At 41.2% G+C, this 19,193-nt stretch overlaps 1 protein-coding gene across 1 annotated transcript in view; it reads left to right on the forward strand.

The window, feature by feature from the left end:
* The window catches only part of LOC139771218 (uncharacterized), a 66,013-nt gene extending 49,980 nt beyond the window's left edge, over positions 1 to 16,033 (forward strand). The window contains exons 3-4 of the mRNA XM_071703832.1: positions 11,224 to 11,281; positions 12,441 to 16,033. Coding sequence (XP_071559933.1) covers positions 11,224 to 11,281; positions 12,441 to 12,580 — 198 coding nt within the window. The 3' untranslated portion in view covers positions 12,581 to 16,033. The remainder of the gene's footprint in view (positions 1 to 11,223; positions 11,282 to 12,440) is intronic.
* Positions 16,034 to 19,193: the final 3,160 nt, after the last annotated feature.

Genomic DNA, 19,193 nt, shown 5'->3' on the forward strand with positions numbered 1-19,193 from the left:
AAATTAGCAGGGTTCACGACAATATTAATAGCTGTTTCAGACGGCACTTCTAGGGTATCGCTTTTACGCAAAAACCTGATTTCCATTTCGCTCCTGTTGTTTCATAAGAATAGGGGGTGGATGTCAGTCCATTATATTAGAGTAGAGAATAATGTGGGAGGCTGGTTATCAGCTTTATTCCGTTTTGATGAAAATTCCCTTCCCATCTCGTTTTTGCATACTAACGACAAGTTATTTTTCGGAAGATCGATCATTCTCGGCTTGGAGGTCCTATATAACTTTAACTATAATTTAACTAACATCTCTTTTTTAGCCATTTACATACGATAATAATACATAAATATTATAATTATAATTTTCTGATCGAAACGAGAATTGATATCCCATTTTAAATTTAGATTTAATAATTTAATAATTCTTTTTTAAATAAAATTATTAATGAATCATTCAAATTTTTATCATACAATTTCGCTAAAAATTATTTGCATGTAACAATTAAAATTTGCTATTAGTGATTAATTTGTCAGTGTTAATAATACATAGTGCAAGAAATTAAAGGCAAAATCAAACAGCAAAAATCAATATTATTTGTGCTATAAAAATTAATAATTCATAATAAATGATAAATCAATGTGTCAAGCATAAAGACATGCATTTTTATCAGGATTTTACTTCTATTCTTAATTATCCATAATTATTCTTCCCACAGCCATCATCGAACGATACGTCGTCCTCATCTTTTATCTCGACAAGCAATTTTTTTATTCCACAAAGAAGAAATTTCATTTGTCACGGAACAGAATGGCATTCGTCTAGGTATTCAAGATGACTTCTGAATATTTAAATGCCTTTGTCTTTTGCTGACGGCAATTTTTCCTTCCTCCCATTCCTACGAGGCAACGAAATTATACGTCCATTAGCAACTGTCCCGATGGATGTCCAATTTTAAGCGGGATACAGACAAAAATGAAAATCGTTTGCCAACCAGTATTTCACAGTCCGTTTAACGGGAATCACGTCTGCATTACGTAATTAATTGTACATCGCATTAGTAATTTCGTAAACGCCTGTCAGTTACCTTGTCCATTTTAAAACGCATGAAATTATATGATGAAATTGAACGTTCTGTCAGGACTCATTGAATTTATAGAAGCGAACCGTTCAGGCTTTCTGCAATTTCACAATCATGTAATAATATTTCGATGTATATTGTTAAAAAATTATTATAAATTCACGCGTTGATAATAATGCGAAAAAAGTAAAGCTTCGGAAATGCTATTATAAATATACAAAGTAATTATCTAAATATTTAAGTTCAATTTTATGGTAAGGCTAAAAAAAATAATTTTTTTACAGAAAATTTTAATAATATTATTTACACATGCAGGAATGGCCATAACATGTTCGACTGTATGTCAAAAGCGATTTATGTATAGAAAGTTTGCCGTGCAGTATGAGCGATCTGGTGATATTACATTTGATGCGGTCTTCAGAAAACTTTTCTCGGCCGACTTTATAGACTATATGCATATCGAGCTTGAAAGACGCAGGCAATAACACGAATGATTTTTGTGCGATACAATTTGCAAATGACATTCTCCAATGGAGCACCGTTGGCGGGGAATTTACATGCGTCTATAAAGCTCGAGATCCCGGAGGAAATCGGCGACAAAGTGCCACCGTCAACTTCGCGAAAACGGAGAAATGCGAGTCCACTAAAAACTTGCGAAAAACTAAAGGAGACTTAACTGTTTCAGGCGAACAAATGCCATCGTGAAAATTCGCATTTTCGTGAATCGACGATGCAACTTTCGTCGTTCTTGTCAAGAACAGAACGCCATTTAGTTACCTCGCACCGCGGAAAGAAGAGAAGCCGCGAAACGAGTCTATAACCCCGCATTATTTCAACGAGGAACAGAAATATACGTACCAGTTTGCTATTCTTTCGAGAAGAACAATTCAATTTCATTAGTTCTGCTCGAATAAAGATTGTATTTCTATCGAATATCTTTAAAATAATAATTGTATTATCGTTTGCCCTTTTTTATGCGTATATTTATTAAGATTTGTTGTATTCGCATGCGGAAGTGATTTCGCGCAATCATACGTGCGTATACGTATCGATATTACGAACGCAAATCCCCGCAATAATGCTTCGCGAGCCACTTTAAAGTTGCTTATCTTATGGCGCCAGGCATATCGCCAGGCCTCCTCTTTGTCGTATTGAATTTCCCGATGGCACTTTGCATGCATTAAAATACATGCGAGCGCAATACGCGTCTCTTATAAGTCACTATAAATCGCTGGATAGAGCGGACCCTGTGCGTATTTTTAAACAGCATGAAAAGGTTCACATATAAAAGCATTAGCCACATTATATTCCATTATTGTGAATTTATGTAAATACATTGAGATAAAATGTTAAATGTCGCGCACGTGCATGAGTCACGCTTTTCTTCGTGGATTTTGTTTTCCAATTCCCGGAAAAAAATACAATACTATTGAATAAATTTTTAGTTATCTTAGAAAACAAATTTTAATTATAATAATTTTGATTATAATAATATAATAAACAGTAATTTTTTTTCAATACGTAATTCTCAAAGAGTCCCATTTTGTATGAAGTAAAATATATAACTTGCACATCTAAAAGATAATCGTACGAAAAGAATCGATCCAAAACGAGTGGAGGGACGAAGCGAAGCGCAGTGGTAGTGTCAGCCGGCGAAGCCGGCAGTAGAAGCGCCCGCGATTAAATCAGCCGCTAGTAGTTACGGACGCCAACGGTCCGACGCGACGTGATAGCCGTATCTCAACGTAATATCGTAAATTCATTAATATCGTTCTATTGCGCTATTGTCCGACTTGCCGTAATCAATAGTCATGTACAAAGAGATCGAACGAATGATTTTATCTGCAGGAAACTCTTCATCCGCTATATCTGACAATAATATTGCAAACGCATCGAGCTTTCGAAAAATGACACTTTTATGAAGCTGCAAATAAGCTACTTGGGTTTGAATATATAGGGCAAGCTTAAACAACTCTATTCTTGCAGTGGATCGTATTATCGACATGATAAACCTGGCTCCCGGTTAGCGTGTCAATTATAACCGCCTTTCTTCGCGTCAGAATCGCAATTTCACAGTTCGGCGCGCCCCTTTTAAGGAAAATTGCTCGCGTCTTGTCGCCTGTAAAGAAAACACGGCGAGTAAGGCGGGGAAGCAAGAAAGAGATAAGGTGGTTAACGACTTGCCGCTATTACAGCAACGATATTATCTATATATAAACACAGCAAGCCCTCCGAGGGTCTGGCTGTTATTAGCTGAAGCACCGTCGAGCGTTGCAACACTTTATCATTCTGTTTCCACGAGGGGACGATGCGTTAATGTATCACTTAATGTCACTGGAAGTACAAGCTCAACTTGGCGGCAACATTATCGTATACTCGAGGCTCCGATATCGCGACGTCTTACGATGACTCGTGACGCGCGACATCATCGTTTGCTGCAATTGCTTCCGCTACTACAAAATTCGCGCGCTATAATCGCTCCCGAGAGAGAGCCGGACGCCGTACTTCTCGCGACGAGGTAACGCTCGAACTCACCAATGAGATCGATTCAAGTCGTAAAACCGGTTTCGTGTTACATGTACGTGTGAGCGAACGAGGATCGGGCGTACCGCGATGGCAAGGGAGGCACGGAAAAGTCAAAAACGAGGCGCGATGACGAATCGCTGAACGCCGTCGTTTAGCCGGAGCATTCATCGTCGAGCACACTTCTCCGCTACTTTATGGCGTGTCACACGCGAAAACGAGATAAACGATCCCGGCGGTAGCGACGCTCGTCGAGCCGCGTGCGTTTCCGACGCGGTCGCATTATCGTCCGTCGCGGTGAAAAGAAAAAAAAGAAAAGCAGGACGGCGCGGCGCGTAAAAAAGGATCGACCGGCTCGTGCCAGATTGATATCGCCGTCGCGCGCGCGTTTTCACCATGCCCGTCCGAACGGGTTCGATTGCCGTCTCGCTATACCCATCGGGTCGCCGATTGATTTTATTTATCCGCCTTTTTTTCGCCAGTTAGTTATTTCGCGTCGTTAACGCTGCGCGTGCCCATTCGCAAGTGATAGGTATCTCCGTTGATGGCTGATGGACGGTGCAGCTGATGGAGAATCTGGATAGAATACGATACACGCATTCACGATTTACGAGATATAAAAGTGTGATGCGCGACGCACCTCGATTTTTCGGTCTTTCAAAATTGATCGCGAGGCGAGCAGTCGCATTGAAATTTTATGAGAGAGACTGATAGCTTTTCAAGCCGTCCCTAATTCAACAAGATAAAATTCAACGGTTTAATATAAATTTTATAGAAACTATAAATTCGTGAGTTTATTTAATTAAAAAAAAAATAATGCCCGAGGAAAGATTCGTCTATATACTTATAGCTGCTTTCTCTCCCTCTCGCCTGCCTCTCTCTCTCTTTCTCCCTTTCTTTCTACAAGTTTACATTTTTATTATTGGAGGCACATTATGTGCTGCGCTTGCGGCGTCATGTCAGAGAAAATCGCGGAGCCTGCCGCGACAAGCTGTGTACGTCTTATATCCATCTCTTTCTCCCTCTCAAGTCTTCTCTTCCGCGCTTCTTTGCACGTCAGATAAAACGCGCTTCTCTTCTTACTTGCAGAGCTCTTTTCCATCGGACCAACACTCGCTTACGGGTTTTTCTCCGAGTTTATTCAACGCTCTTTACGATCGCGTTTCCACTCCACAGTCGTGACGCTCTTTATGAAAACCGAAAACAACGAATGCTTCGATTCGAGTACGCCCGTTGAGATATAAATGTTTCATCTTTTCCCGTGAACGAATAGAAATATTTTCTCTTCGCATCGTTACACAATTCCTTCGTGTCATCGGGAATCCGATATATTCAGAATGACAGAATTATGTCATTCAATTTGTCTCGATAATTGTACGCGAAATGTATCCTAATACCGTTATTAACGTACTAATCCATATAACTGACAAGTACAAGGGATTTGTTGAATGTGCTGCATTATATCGTACAACATATGAAGCTTTCAGCACAACTAAACTGTTTAAGCATTGAGCATCACGAAAGTCCCGTCGTCTAGCTGTCTGCCAAGCTGTCTTAAACTCCTATTACGTCTTTCACGCTAGATAATTCTATTCTCGATTTCCGTTCCTCCCTTCCTCAATTATTATCCAACTTGAGACACGGTGTTTCATTAGTTTCCGATCGTTGTTCGCTATTTCGAAAATCGGCGCTCTTAATCATTAGCTATTCTTTGGAAGTAGACCATATCGTATGGAATTATGTGAAATTGCTAATATAATTTTAAATGAGTATAATTACACGTTAAAAGGAAAATATTTTTATCAGCCCACGATGTTTGCAATTAAAAAATGCATATCTCTGTGAGTCTCGAGATCTCAATTAGTGTGGAAGTGTGAGAGCAAATTGTGAATTCCATCGTTATTTTGCTTTTATCACTTTTTTTTATCACGCACACGTGGAATGCATGCATTCACGCAGAATCGGATCGTTTACACGGTAATTTTGAATTACAGCTACCGTAACTCGGCGTTTATGTCGCGTCGTTGTGATGGCGACGTACTAATAACAACGGCGATGATAAACCACCTTTATCGCTTTGGCATGCCCGCGAAAGGAAGTGCTCCGTTTTGTGGCTGGGCGGTATCATCATTCTCCCGAAATGTCATAACGCGCGTAACTAAATATAATTTATTATTTAGGAGTTACGCCACGTAATCCTTGACGCTAACTCGGGTAAAAGAACGCAATATCCGCGGCAATATAACGCAACAATATGTTGCATCGTTATGGCCGCCGTGTCGTTAGGCGAACGATGATTTTCTAACGAATAGTTCCGAAAGTAGGTCGAGTCTCGCGTTACGGATGCGTCTGTTTGCTCTGATGCCGATTAACAAGCCTCGAAACACAATGTCGTTGCAAATATCATCAAGAAAGAGAATTTGATATAGGATTACGGAAGATGGATTTAATTGCCAACGCGCCCAAAGCGAATAATGCGCGTTTTGTGAAAATTAATCTTTGAAATATAAAATTAATCTTGCTACCTGTATAATGGGGAACATTTTGTACCCAAAATTTACAACAGTTTATACGCGTATAAATATACAAATATACAATATATTATATATAGATTTATAGGTGTATAAAGGCTTATAGGTCGAAGGATTAAATATTTCGTTGTATAAATCGGATTTGTTATTCCGGGCATTGTGTGTACATTGCCCGAAAATAATGAATAATTAAATCTATAACTTCGCGTTTATTGATACGCAGATATCTGCGTATTAAAAAAGCAAACGGACCAACGCGAGGTCAATTAAAACACCGATGTGAATAATATAAATTTAATTATGTCGCAAAAAAGGAATGTTTTACCGTTTATTTCGCTATAAACAGCGACGATAGTGGCAAGAAAGTCGTCTGATGTATGACAGCTCGGATCGATGAAGCCGATAAATTCGCGCCAGCGAAGCACTCAGCTCGTTACCCAAGACACAAATGCGCCGGTACTTATCGCCTTATCCCATAAGTAAATTTCCAACGGCGGCACACTCGCATTTACTCAGTGCGAAGTAGCTCGCACTCTTGTCGCGTGTCGTTAGCCTCGTCCATTATTCGGTTACTCCGCACTTTCGGGATAAGTGAAACTCGCCGGAGTTATGTAGATACTTGAAACATCCGCATCGTCGATTCACTTCAACCGACGGAGAATAGTTGCGAATGCCTTCGACGTTACAAAAGCCTTATATGAACAAGCCCGACTTGTGAGGAGAATAAATTTCTCGGGAAAAATACGTTTTAAAATTTAGCAACGTTTAAGTATCAATTGTTTAAAATTAACTATGATATTTCATATACCTAACAGTTTTTGCTTTTAATTTAGTTTCATATTTGTTTTGCAATAAATTAAAGTTTAATTTCCTTTCCTTTTCATCTCTTTTGAGAAAAAATAATAAAACGCTGTCCCTTCTTTTAAAGCTAGATTTTTACTTTAATTTTAAAAATAGCTTCGGATCAGTTGTAGTAAAAAATAGTTGCTTTATAGATATTGAAACTGCCAAAATTTAGAAGCTCAAAAAGCTCAAAAATGTCATAAGATACGTTTCTTCGAAGAATATTATTTATAATCTTTTTTTCCTGAGTCTTGTTGTACATTTAAAATTCGCAATAAATTACCTCAACACATATAAATAATTTATTATGTCTCGATTCATTATATACCTCTGCCTTTCTCATCTATAGCAATTTTCTTTTAAACGAAAATTCGACGCAAACTGTGGTGGTAGAGTACTTCCAAGAAATTCGATTCTCATTCTCATTGAATTTCTTTCGTCAAGCGACGCTTCGCGTTGGCATTACGTCGGCACTCGTTCGCGAGGTAAGCGCGAGATAAGCAGGAAAATAATTCTCGTTCCCCTCGCACACACCGGATGCTCCGACGAACTTTTCCAGCTACATCCTCTCCGTGCTCTGGCGGGCCGCCGATGCGATTGCCGACTCTCAATTTCCGGTTTCAAGTAGCAGCCGTCAACGCGAGGCGAGGCGGGTGCGATCGCTTTTCAAGTGTCTGAGAAGCACTTAAAGCTGCGACTTGAAGCCGGTAGGAAGCGATAAGGAATAGTGATAGGCAACGTCTTGGGGTTCTCGGGTATCGATGCTCGCATCTTTACTCAAGGCTCGAGGACAGCTTCTTTCCGATATACGAGAAGTATGGGTAGTTAAGAGTCAGCTATACACTCAATGCAAACGTATTTTGTCGATACTCGACTGTTTTCATGCCAATTATAACGCTGATAATATACTAATGAATAATTAACGTTCGAATTTTTTTATTTTCTTCTCTCTCTCTATCTCTCTTTTTCTCGCGTGCGCGCTCTTAAGCTTGATAATTCTGATATGAAATTAAGGATCCGGAGCAAAAATGGATTAAATCCATAACTTACAAAGCGCGTTTTATAAAGACATTTTAAAGCGAATGATTTTAAAGAGGAGCTTACGGATTATGGACTTAATATACACTCAACTCTCTTTTTACGTGATAGATAAGTTCTGTGTAAGAAGAAATCGCGTTATTTGAAAAAGTCACATAAAAAATGGTCAGAAAGACCGAACTGAAGCAATTGCACAGAACTTTAAGCTTCTAACTTAAAACGCACACCCTCTTCGGTTGAAGATGCATATGCCATGTGTGTGCATGATTTCTAGAACTTTATAAAAGAGGGAAAATATGCACACACGCTGTTTTGTACCGAAAGTTGTTTACATGACTGAGTTTGAAGAGAATAACGGTGAACGAACAACTTTATGAATGATAATCGAGAATCATGATTGACAATGACAACCGAACTGCTGAAATATGATTGAAGCTACAACGATGATTGAAAAATGTAGTCTGTCTAGGATATTACTCGCTTTTTTAACCTGATAAATGAAGAACATGTGTCCGATTAAAAAATTTTTATTAATTCATTATTAAAATTAAGGTCTGTACATATATACGCGAGAGATTACAAATATTTTTTGAAAAACCGTTTAAAAAGAATCGCGTTAAAAACGCGCAAAAAATCGCGTAAAAAGAGAGTTGGATGTATTCCTGTTCTTTAAATCTCTCAAACACAGGATATGCTATTATCGTTAACGAACAGAGGAAATCGATCGGTGACCTTCATTTTTGAGATTGGAAGTCAAGTAATGCGCATTTTGCCACGGGAAGTCGCAATCCGTGCTCGATAAAGCTTATCGCGTGAAAATAAAAAAGACGCAATAAATCAGTAGCGCATAGTCAATCCCATTGTGTTTCGCCACCAGATGTATCTATCTCCACGTAATCGCATAGAAAAAAAAAAACGATAAAAACAGCTTTTGCAAAATACTTCGCAAATTTCTCCTCTAAAGACCGACATTTCGTTTCGGCACGCCGCCGCCTGCTTCTGTCGTTTAGCATTTTTTCGCTGTTTTCTCTCTCTCTCGCCTTTTTTCTACTGTACTTGCATCTCCAGATTAAATATTCACGAGAGGAAAAATGAAGATTCTTCCGACGCAGAGACGAAAACTTATTCCGTAAATTTCACTTGGTGAGCCATAAAGATGTTACTAAACAAATTATAATTTAAAGAAACGTATTAGCTGAGAGTTAGAAAAAAATAAATAGCCAATTGCAATGTAAGTCATTTAGGTATTTTATCCATCTATTTATCGTCATCGATTTGGCGCCATTAAAGTTGCTCGAAGCTATCATGATTCTTAAATGTGTCAAAAGGAGTATGAATATAATTTTTCCATGATAAAATAACTTTCTTCGTTGATTATATACCCCGTTTAATTATGCATCTCGGTGGTAATCCTAGCTAAGGGCAAGAAATCGTCAGATGAGGCGCTTAGGAATAAACCCGGCCCTCGGGAATAATACATGCATTTCTTATGGAAGACTAGCTCATCAGACTGGTTAAGGGCTAAATTAATTCTATACGCGCTGACTACGGGTCTTTCCGACGAGCAGTTTGTCGTGTCCCGGGAACGAATATCGCGTGATGAAAATCGATCGACGATCGCGTGTCCACCCACGCGAATCCACTCGCGGTGGGACGAACGTGTGAAATGATTTCTGCTCACTGTTTAAATTGTCGCAATTAAACGCTCGCGGCTAAATACAGTTTCGTGATTTTAACATTTATTACGGCGGCTCTCACTCCCGTTAATTCCGTTTCCCCGCCCTTCGTTCGGTCCTCGTGTAAGCATCGCTCATTATTTTCATGATGTCGCCCACGTGTAGTCATATTTGGTCATATTTCAACCGCGATCAAGCGGAGTTGGATATTAATCTTTTTTCTATTTTTTTATTTCGAAAATATTTCGTCCCCAGTGCACCTGTAGTCGTCGCGATATCGCCGATTCCAATAAGAAGATCATAATTATTTCTGAAGTCGGCGCACGGCTGCGAAATAAATTTCTTCGCAGTGTTCTTCGAACGACTTCATTACGGATTTATTGTTCGTTGAATTCACAGTTTGCAAGAATTCGCGCCAGATTAATCAACGCCGGATTTTCCGTGGCGCTAAAAATTTTACGCAGACAAGTGAACACGTCCGCTCTCCGGAAGATCGTCACAAAGTGAAGCTGTAATCGGTCAGTACTTTCGTCCGTGTGCTAGCAACATGCGTCTGACGTAATAAAGAAATACCGACCGATTTTGCGGATGCAAGTTCAGAGAGACGAACGAAATAAAGGAATACCGTTCGAGCTCTGAAAAGAAGTATCGGACAATCAACGTTTTCATTCTCACGCTGTTTTGGCGGTCAGAACGTTTCAATAGCGAGCATCGTCAATGCGAAATTCTTCCAATCTGCAAAGGGAGTTTAATAACTGCGAAAGAGAGAAAGAGAGAGAAGGAGAGAAAGGGAGGCAGAGTTGGAGGGTTTAATATGTACGACGTCCTCGGGGCGTTATAATGGTCGAGTATCGATCATCCGGCGCTACATGACGTACTCCGGCTTCGAGGGACTTGCCGTTTGACCAATCAGGGCCTGCTGAAGGATCATAGCCGCGTACTTGTCGTTCCTGCTCGTCCTGCAACTCCGCCTCGCATATGGCCACTCGCGGCGGTGCGGAAATCAGAATATTCCGCATCGGAATTTTCGAAATTGGGTTTCACGATCGGGAATATCGGGATGGCCGCGCGAGATCGCTCGAAGAAATGACACCGCGATACATTTCGCGCGTTTATGGTGTAACACGAAATCGTACTACCGCCCGTTTCCGTTCTCGTTACAGGCGCGGACGCGAGTATCATATTTCATTCCCCGTGGAAAGAATTTCGAATTGTACGGGGCGCGTCCTTCCCCCCCCCCCATTTTTGCGCGTAGTCACGGGGCACGTTGAGGAATTGTACAAAACAATATTGACAGATGAAACGTTCGTCCCGATTCTCACTCGATAACCGAGGCAGATTTATTGGCCGTGTGCGCGGTGTGCGCGAGCGGCGCGTGGACGAGCGTATCATTTCGCGGCGGATAAAATATTCGCCGTTCCGGTGGCGCGACATTCATCATCACTCGTCGTTTTCCGCCGTTGCAAATTACCGGCGCTCAACGACGGGCTTTTACCAATCGTTTTGTGTTGATCTAACGATTAATCTTGTTTGTTTTCAGAAATACGTCAGCGAAGGATCGACGGTGCGAGACTGCGTGACCGAGTGCGTGGAGAAAGGTGAGTGCGGCAACTCTCGCCCGCCACCGCGCATCGCGCGGGACATATTCCTATAGTGCCGTAGCCGTAAAAAAAGGAAAGTAAACGTTACAATCTATTTTCGCGAAGCCGTTTCGCATGTTTTTCGCGCGGTATCTGCGACACTAAATCCACGCGGCCGCTCGTAAATTCCTTGGCACCGCTCGGTCGGCCGGTATTTCGTAGCCACCCGGTTCCATCGACGAAATTTACAGTGGATAAAACGGCCGGGGTCCTAAAAAATTTGTGCAACCGCGTGTTATCGGTTGCTTCGGGTCGACGTTTGTTATCCGAAAGGCGGTGAAGTAACGCCGCAGCCGTTGGACGGCGACATCCGGGACGTGGCGCCGAATGGGAGCCTCGTAGAATATCTCTCTCTCTCTCTCTCTCTCTCTCTCTCTCTCTCTCTCTCTCTCTCTCTCTCGGGCGAGAATCGACCGAGCCGCGTCATCGATTTCGGATTTCGTCGTGGCGTGTGGCCCGCATCGCATCGCGCGCGCTCTTTTTCTATCCGCTCTATCCGCCGCTCGAGAGAGGGTACGAGAGGAGGACCTCGCCGAGAGGATGGAGGACGAATCTCGCGCGCGCTTAAAGGTCCCACGGACGAACAGCGAGTGGCCGTGTTATCGGGCAGCGTCGTTTTATTGTTCCGCTGCGGATGAAGGCCTTCATACTTTTCCTTTCCTCACTCGTCGTATTTCTCCACCACTCGTCCCTTCGGCAGCGCCTCCCTCATAACTCCTCCTCCCTCTTTTTTGTGTCATATATCGGAACGGAAGGGCCACGATTAATCTTTGTCCGACGGCACGCTTCGCTGTTTTTCTTTCCTCCCTCTTTTGATTTGTCGATATTAAACCTAGCTGAGAAAATTCCGAGTCCATTCTCTTAAGGATTATTATTTCGGGATTCCTCTCGGGATTTATCGTTTATTATGTAATACGTTATGGAAATACATTATTAAAAGCTAGTTCTAAAACTCTAGCTTCGAGTTAAGACGAAAGAATCATCTGTCTTTCTGTGATAGTAATCACGTGTAACGCGAAGTAAATATTAAAACAAAAGATTTCGATGAAATTTGGAAACGTCAGGGACATCATTGATAGACAAATCAAATTGCTGAATGACATATTGGCTGTTTCAGAGGCCTGGAGCGGGGGGACGTACTGCTGCCAGCAGGACGGCTGCAATTCCGGCCCGTCGTTGACAGCGTCGAGCAGCACGTACTTCGTCCTGGCGATCTCGCTGGCGGTCCTCATGGTGTGCCGAAGCCTTCGTGGCTAATACGTGTCGTCTGGCAAGACGTGGGACCCGCGCCGCGGGCGTCCTTCACAAAACTTCAATCACAAAAACTTGCACGGGGCGGGAGGTGGGAGGGGAACGTTGCATCTTGCACCTTAGACGTCTGCGCCGAACGATCGGGGCTTTCTACGTGCGGATATCACGGAGACGTCGATAGTCGTCCTTTGGTCCTTCAATCTTTTCGTCAGAAAGCTGAACGAAACCTCACGTTACCGTTTGTAATCGAACATATCCTCCCTCTCGTGACGATTGACGCGTGCTTTCTGCTTTCTGATATCAGTTACTCCGTTTAACCGAGATAAAGTTGAAACTCGAGATAATCAGCGAATGCATTGTGCCCCTCGGAAGAACGTTCTATTGACTTTATCACATTGACCGCACAGTGATCATTTATTATGGAAGTTGGCATTAATGTGTTATTTCTGTTGCTTTTACCAACTGACGGATCGATCGATTTATCAGTAAACGCCGAGGCAACATTTCTTCAAAGTTGATATCTCTTAAAGTACATCTACTGCTTCGCACAATAGATTTACTATTCAAATATTCAATTTTCAAAGTGCTTGTTATATACATTTTTCCAACACTTCAAACATTTTTTCAATTTTCCTTTCTTTCGGAACTATAATACCGAAAAGAATAAATTTAACGTCAAGAGTATAATTATTCTGTTTTCAAAGAGATCAACTTGTCAAGTAAATCTTACGGACTTTCAAAAGAAAACTGTTCAAAAGAAAAAAAATTACAAGAAATGCACACTAATAAAAGGTTATATCAGAACTATTTCCAGACATTTACATTCTGATTAAATGTCACGTATAACCGATTCGTGTCCGTCGCCCTCCCATTTCGCGTGACGGTATCCACGTCGTACAATCACGGCCGACTCAATTTAGCGAACGCTGAATGCACTTGCTAAACTCGACCGAGTTAAGTGACGCGGAGAAATCGGCTCGTTAAATCCGTTGCGTTATCGCGCCAACTTCCCCCCTTCGTTCGCTCTATTAAATTCGCACGTTTCCGCATACTTTTACGGATCGACTACCCTCGACGTTAAAGTTCCCTCGATCGGATTTGATTGAAACTTCGTTTAGCAAGTCTCGCTCCTCGAATTGGGATCTCGCCTACGGCAGATGAGGCGACATCTCGCATAAAAATCATTGTTATCGATGACGGACTCGTTACGAATTTTTCTTTGTCATCCAGATGGCAACGAGAAGATTGTGTGCGGAAGTTTTCCAAAAATATCTGGCTCAATGCCTAGAAAACTCTAGAGATATTTCGCACGCGATTTCTCGACAAGGAAATAATCTGAACGATGATATTTAACACTCGTGCAACACGCGATTCGAGGACGACAAAGAGACTGAAAATAGTTGCCACCATCATCATCGTGCCGCGTTTATCCGCTTTCACGGTAGCTTTCATGCAATGCGACTTTGCAGACGCACGTTTGCGCGAGATTTCCCTCGCGTGATGCGTGATCAGCTTTTTCCCCGCTGCTTTACCAGACTGCGTTTTTTTTGCGGCAGAGGTTTACCGCAGCTATACCACAAATTAACCGGTTTATTTTCGAGAATTTCATAATTTTTAATTTAAAAAATGTACTAAAAAGAAAGTAAGATTTTTAAAATATTTTCTTTGTGGAAAAATCTACTCTCTAATAAAAAAAAAAAAAAATATGAACAAAAAAAGGAAAGATGCAAGGCACCCTTGTATCATGTTTTTTTTTTCCTCCGAGCTCTCGTCGGTCATCTCTCTATCGAGGGACGGTTCTGTCAGCCTTCAACGGCGAATTGAATTTACTCAAAAAGTTTCGGCGTCCCATTTTTCGTTGGGCGTTTTATCGACGCTTCTTCCGTTCACCCGCCGTTGCTCCGGCCTTGTACATGCGAGTTTAATAACATCGGGAGTATCGGGACGACCGGCGGGCTGGCGGGCCGAAAAAGCGACGACCGAAGAGTGCAGGAGCCGATATAGTATCAATATTTCGTACGAACGTCACGTGGTGTGTTCGAGTTTCATAAATATTTCGGCGTGTCATGCGCTTTTCATAATACCACACTTTTCTAAGCCACACCGCGCGAGAATGCCCGTCTCGCAATTGTTATTAACCCATTAAAGCGCGACTTCTTGAGATTTTACATGTAATTGTCGACGAAAATACAGTCGGTCCACAAAAAAAAGATTTGAAAAATTTCAAATGCTTGAAACACTTCCGAATAGGCAAAAAGTAATCCCATAAAGAATGATTAATCATACTTATATTGAAAAATCTCTGAAAAGCGTAGTTCACAACTCGCCTGATTCATGGTACATTTTTTAAAATGTCTTGAATGTTTAAAGAATGAAGCTAAAAGTAGCGTAGCGAAAAGAGCCGGGACAACTATGCCCGGTGCGCTTTAATGAGTTATTGATGCCCGAAGGTGTCAGGATGCCAATATCGTTCGGGTACATTGCTTTTTCATGGGCATCTTTTTAAAACAGTTAAACCCTCATGATCTTTTTTTGACGCTGTAGCGGTGTTATGGATTGTATTGCGATCGTATCAATATAAAGCTCTTCTATTATGAAGAAAAATTCGCTACGGTGATAAAAAGAGCTCGACCTTTCACAATCCCATTTTTAGCCCTTTCCTGCAAAGCCGATTATCGTTTGAATAATGAACTTTATTACATCAGAAAGAGAGAGCACGCAATAAGAAATTCAAGCTCGTTTGCATCGTCCATGCAGATATTTTACCATTTCAAGCACATAAACGATATTTTCCAGAAGGCACACAGAAGAGACGCTTGTATGTCTCTGGGGACATAAATAATAATTTATCAGTACTGATAAATCAGAAATTGGATTACTTACAGAGAAAACGCATATTAAGCTGTTCCAATAAAACGATCATTTATCAGAAATTAATTCCTTTTCCTTGTACATTCTTATACGTTTGTGGTATTTTCAAAGAATTAGATGGTTTTCTTTTGCATATCGAACGGACATCACACATCTTTCTTCAAGAGCAGTTTATAAGTCAGTTTTGTCGTTTCGACGAGACCGATACGATGGAATATCGCATACACAATTGAGATACCTTAATCAAAATTTCAACCTGATTGAGTCAATTTTCATAAAGGGACACGGTGACATATCCTGTCTCTTTGGGGCGACTTGAGACGAACGTTTAACCGCTTATCGATTCGCAATGAGGGAGAGAGCATCGACAGTTCGAGCGGAAGGAAAAAAAACGACGTGGCGACGTTCTCCGCGCGAAAATCGGTATCGATACATTGGACCATAATCGTTGTCAACGACATCGACGTTACTAAAGACCGAGTTAAGGGAGCTGATGCAGTAACGGAGCCGGCGGCAGCGACAACGCGAACAGAAATGTTGCTTCTGCCGCTCGGCAGACACTTCCTAAGCCGTAAGACAACACACAGAGGGAAAGAGAAAAAAAAAGGGAAAGAAGAGGATTGAACAAATAAATAACGTGAATAACCTACATACAGATAACGTTTAACAGAGGAACAGTGAGGATAACAATAATGATGTTATTACTACTATTACTATTATTATTATTATTACTACTATTGCTACTAATTATCATTACTATTATGAACTACTGTGCATCACACCGACTATACATATAGTAGTTACGAACGAAATTAGGCGAATGCGAGCAAGCGGAGTTGTCGATTATTATGTAACCGCTTTAGGTAGCCTTATAAATTGTAATTAACGCGCGGATAATCTACCGTCTATACACCGAGTGACGCGGACACGACGGCTTATCGTATCCCGATTTTCATATTGGGCGAAAGTCCGTTTTATTAATTATTAATCCACTGTCAGAGAATCACTTGTGATTTTTGACCGAGCATCGAATCGTTCTGTTCTTCTCGATTTGTATCCCCCCTCCCGCCATTGAAATTGACGATATTCAAAGTTTCTTTTACGAGGATCAGTCCTTCCGTCTCGGCAACGAAGAAGGGAACCTCATTCTGTTCCTCTTGTGTCACTCGGTACATACATCAACATAATGGATCACGAGCAGGTAGGCAAGAAAATAAAAAAAAAAATTCCTAAAAAGTAGCGAGATATTCATCTTAGCGGATAAGCAGCGAGGGCGATCACGAGTAGCGTATAATCTGTTGTCTGTTCGCAGGGAGGAAGGGTTTAGCGATCGCATCCCGGGAACGCGAACATCCAAAAGACGTCATATATTAAAGATTAACGGACAGAGACGGCCGCAGAATATGTAAAATACAATCCGCGTAACGAGGCGAGTAGTGAGTAACGAATAGTCATTGTTCGTCGCGCAAACGAATATTAAATATTTTTATTCGCGTACATATAACGAATAATGAGTAATCCGTTTCGCTATTCGGAATAACGGGACTACGTCTCTCAGTTCTCATCCCTCAAGATGCCTTTTGGACATTCGCGTTACAAACGGCGACGAACTATCTGTTCTCGCAATTTAGGGGCAGACGATTTATCTAAAGTTAGATCATACAAGAGTCTCTAGGATAACCGTTAAAGCTAATCTATTTCTCGTCTCGAACGTCGGCCGATCTAAACGTCGATTGTTATTGTTGGAGGTGTAGCAGTACCGGAGGTAGCCGTCGGCGGCTGCGGTTCGAGATTAATCGTTGACGGAGCGCCGGCCCGCATCGACTTAGTTTAATTAGCGTAGGGATCGATAATCGCCCTTCTCAACGACGATTAATGCTCCGATCGCGAAATTGCGCGAACCACGTGCGATTAGACGTCTCGGCGGGGAGGATTACGCCAGATTACGCGTCGCTGGATTACATCGGGAGACTTTAAGTCGTTCTCAAATTCAACTCATTAGCCGCGCTGATCGAGAATCTATTTAACGCCGATACATCTTGCTTAAGCCTCGTCTATATATTTTTATAAAGGTAGCACCAGGATCGATCACCATCAACCGCGCGGACCGTCTCTCAACTAAATTATTCCCGCGATATTATATTCTTACAGCTACGAATTAAATTTTCACTAGGGCTTCATTCGAAAATACTTTGCAACGAGCGATACATTATTCCACTGTACCTGCATTCAAGTTTAATCTCTACACAGAAACGTGATTCTTTAATTACCGTTTATAAATTAATCGGAGTCCCGAGGCGAGAACCCGTTTCACAGGAAAGATATCTTGACAAGCGCCAGTAATTATTCCGGGTTATTCGAAATTGGCTGGTAATTGCCAGAGTATCTTTCGAAATGAGCTCTCGTATTTCGAACGTTTCGAGTCTCGTTCCCCTCCAAAAATTTTGTCGAGATAGAAAAACGTATCATTGAAAAAAAGCCACACAGACGCGCGCTGTCGAAAAACACAGACCCTCTTGGACGTTCACACTGTAACGATTCATAGATGATTTCTTAGCGTTTAAGATTTTACTATATCGCGAAGGGAACGCTCGATAATAACTCTTCAATCGTTGCGAGTTCCATCAGCTTCTGTCGGCAACAAGATCGTGAGAAAATATCGCTGTCGGATCACTCGGCTTTTCATGAGAGATAAATACATTTTACAGTGAATTGCGTTCACATTGCCGAACATTTTCGCTAGTTTAAATCGATATCAAGTTAATAAAAAAGTATTGCTGCAATCATTATTTATACAATATAATTCAGTATAAGTGGAACGACACATCAATTATATCAATTTGATCACAACGATATCGAAAAGGGAATACCATAAAATGGATACAAATGCGCGCACTACATAATATAAAATTACAATTAATAATAATTGTTAAGCCGAGTGATTTGCGCGATAATTATTAGAGTTATATAAACATATATATATACATATATATATATATACATATACATATATATATGGATATATATATATATATACATACATATGTTACATATTATATGATATATTATATAAAACTACGTCACACATATTGCATTACATTATATATATTATATTACATTATATTATTTAGTTACGTAAGCAAAATCATATGTATGACGAGTTGTACATTTATATTAGACACACACAGCAATAATAAAAACTATACTCCGAATATGCGCGTGTCCCAATGCTCTTTTATTAATGCCTATTAATGCACGACACTCGTTTCATTGGAGAAGGCAGTAAATACGCCGGCAAACATAAATTTATTGTATATTGCGATAGTTGGGGCAATCAATTTAACTCGTTTAGTGAATATATATATAGGGTATACCCGGCCCCCATCGATTCCCGCTACGTCGCGATCGAGAGACGATGCCTTAATGCAATTTCCATTTGACTTCCCTTTCTCGACACCAATACCCCCGTATGCCACGGTTAACACGGATTGCCGTACCGCCGCGCCGCGGCGTATTTCCCCATTCCATCGGGGGCGACGATTATTTACGATCGACGTCGTGTTACATTTTTCAAGCGCGGCAAAGTGCTCGTCGAAAGCACGACGTCCCTCGGACATGATTGATCGTCCACTCGTGGAAACCGGCTGACGCGATTCATCTGGGGAAGGACGAGGATTTTGAACAATTATGGGGAAGGCTTTCCTAGCGCGTGAGAGTTACTCACGTCGGGAATCAAATAGCGAGGAAG

This window comes from Temnothorax nylanderi, unplaced genomic scaffold, assembly GCF_030848795.1.
Source record: "Temnothorax nylanderi isolate EJ_2023f unplaced genomic scaffold, tnyl_v1.0 TNYL_tig0037_pilon, whole genome shotgun sequence".
Lineage (NCBI taxonomy): Eukaryota > Metazoa > Arthropoda > Insecta > Hymenoptera > Formicidae > Temnothorax > Temnothorax nylanderi.